At 53.4% G+C, this 2264-nt stretch overlaps 1 protein-coding gene across 1 annotated transcript in view; it reads right to left on the bottom strand.

Annotated features, from left to right (window-relative positions):
• The window catches only part of CHRNB1 (cholinergic receptor, nicotinic, beta 1 (muscle)), a 19791-nt gene that overhangs the window by 9003 nt on the left and 8524 nt on the right, over positions 1–2264 (bottom strand). Inside the window, exons 7-9 of the mRNA XM_011958521.1 lie at positions 1648–1871; positions 728–900; positions 241–388 (exon numbers count right to left, since the gene is read on the bottom strand). Of these exons, the coding sequence (XP_011813911.1) occupies positions 241–388; positions 728–900; positions 1648–1871 (545 nt within the window). The remainder of the gene's footprint in view (positions 1–240; positions 389–727; positions 901–1647; positions 1872–2264) is intronic.

Genomic DNA, 2264 nt, shown 5'->3' with positions numbered 1-2264 from the left:
GCGCGCCTGTGTCCCAGCTACTCGGGAGGCTGAGGCAGGATAATCCGCTTGAACCCGAAAGGCGGAGGTTGCAGTGAGCCCAGACCGCGCCACTGCACTCCAGTCTGGGCGACAGAGTGAGAGTGTCTAAAAAAAAAACAAAACAAAAACGACAGAAACGAAAGCGAGTGCTGGTGAGGAATTTGGGGGTGGGGCCAAGGTCGCCTACGCCTGGCCTTGTTCCACTCCCGTTGGACATACCGCATCGTGGTCCTCCTGTTCCTGCAGCTGTCGAGCGATGTAGCTGATAGAGGAGACGACCTCCCGTAGCTCCGGAGGCAGGGCCACAGCCCGGTTTGGACCATCGATAAATCGCCGCAGATCAGGGGCAGACAGTTCAGGCTGGAACCTGGAAGAGGAGTGACTGGCCACGCCCAGATGCAAAGACAGCCAATGCCAGCGACCCAGGCCCCGCTCCAGCTGCCTCCAACAACTTGCCAGTTCTCAAAACCCGAGAGTGCCCTTCACGCTCTCCCCGACAGCAGTGATCTCCCTAACCTTGTGCAACTTCTTCCACCGCCTCCGTTTTAGTTCCCACCTCCCCTCAATGTGAGCAGCAGGGGTACTACAACTCCCATGATGCTCAACCACAGCATCTTCCGGGAGCGTGGGCCGCTTCTTCCGCACATTCTTCTGGGAACTGTAGTTCTCCCTCTCCCTTTTATGTGGGTAATGGGCGTGGTCCTACCTGTTGGGTTTGGGGAAGAGAAAATCACTTGGAGGCTTCCGGATGAAATATTCATCTGTTCCCCGACCCCAGCCACTTCCTGGAGAAGAACAGTGAGGGGGCTCCGGCATCAGTTCTCTCTCGGGCTTGGGCCTTTTTAAACCCAGGTACGGCGGCAGTTTGTGAATGAAGATCTGCAGAATAGAAGAGGCGTATTGGTGGGGGCTTTCATGCTTTCAGACCAGAAGGAAAACAGCCAACCACGCCACTCCACGTGCCCATTCCCGCGCGTATGTGCGTGCACATTCTTCCACAAATGAGCTACGCAAAGAAATGCAGCCACACAGACCTAAGAGCTCTTTAGTGGGTTGGGCCAGTCGCGGTGGCTCACGCCTGCAATCCCAGCACTTTGGGAGGCTGAGGCGGGAGGATCACCTGAGGTCAGGAGTTCGAGACCAGCCTGGCCAACATGGTGCCACCCTCTCTCTACTAAAAATACAAAAATTAGCTTGGCGTGGTGGCGGGTGCCTATAATCCCAGCTACTCGGGAAGCTCAGAAGCTCAGGCAGGAGAATCAATTGAACCTGGGAGGTGAAGGTTGCAGTGAGCTGAGATTATGCCATTGCGTTCCAACCTGGGCAACAACAGCAAAACATCTCAAAAAAAAGCTCTTCAGTGGGTTGGGAGGTATCCCAGCTGAAAAGAGTGGGCTTCCAATCTGATAGTACCTAACCCTAAGAATATTTTCCTGGGACCCGAGATGAGCAGTACTGATGAAGAGAGGAAGGGATCTGTGAAATGATAATGATGGGGGCCAGCTTAACTGTGCAACATTTCAATACCTAACAGGCTTGGGCACTTCAACACTCTACCACATAGCTATAGTTCTCCCTATGGTCTGTAAAAGGAAAGTTGGGGTTGGAGGAGGAGATCTTTCTTACCTGACGGACCCAAAGGGGCATTTGGTGGGTGTGGGGTGAGCGGTGGTGCAGGTTGAGAACCACGACACTAAGGATGACTGAGAAGGTGACGAGGACCATGGTAAACATGAGGTACTTGATAATAATTGGTACCGACAGGGAGGTCTCAGGTACTTTGTCGGCCAGTAGCAGCAGGAACACAGTAAGGGTCAGCAGGGCAAAGATTGAGAGCCCCATCTTCTCTCCTTGGAGGGCAGAGAGGAAGAGAGAAGGATTAGACTTTGCCAGAAGGAAAGCTCTATGGTGATAATCAGTGACCATGTTTCCAGGCCATTCAAAGACAGGTTTCTTCAGCCAGGCATAGTGGTTCACACCTGTAGTCCTGGCACTTTAGGAGGCCAAGGTGGGAGGAGGGATTGCTTGAGCCCAGGAGTTTCAAATCAGCCTGAGCAACACAGGGAGACCTCATCTCTGCAAAAACAAATTTGAGGCTGGGTCTTGTTCTGTCACCCAGGCTGGAGTGCAGTGGCATGATAATGGCTCATCAAAACCTCCACCTCCCAGGCTCAAGTGGTCTTCCCACCTCAGCCTCCTGAGTAGCTGGGACTACAGGTGCCCACCACCATGCCTAGCTAATT

This window comes from Colobus angolensis, unplaced genomic scaffold (assembly GCF_000951035.1).
Source record: "Colobus angolensis palliatus isolate OR3802 unplaced genomic scaffold, Cang.pa_1.0 Scaffold47, whole genome shotgun sequence".
Classification (NCBI taxonomy): Eukaryota; Metazoa; Chordata; class Mammalia; order Primates; family Cercopithecidae; genus Colobus; species Colobus angolensis.
The sequence above is the reverse complement of the archived record's forward strand: the minus strand, read 5'-3'. Positions and strand labels throughout refer to the sequence as shown.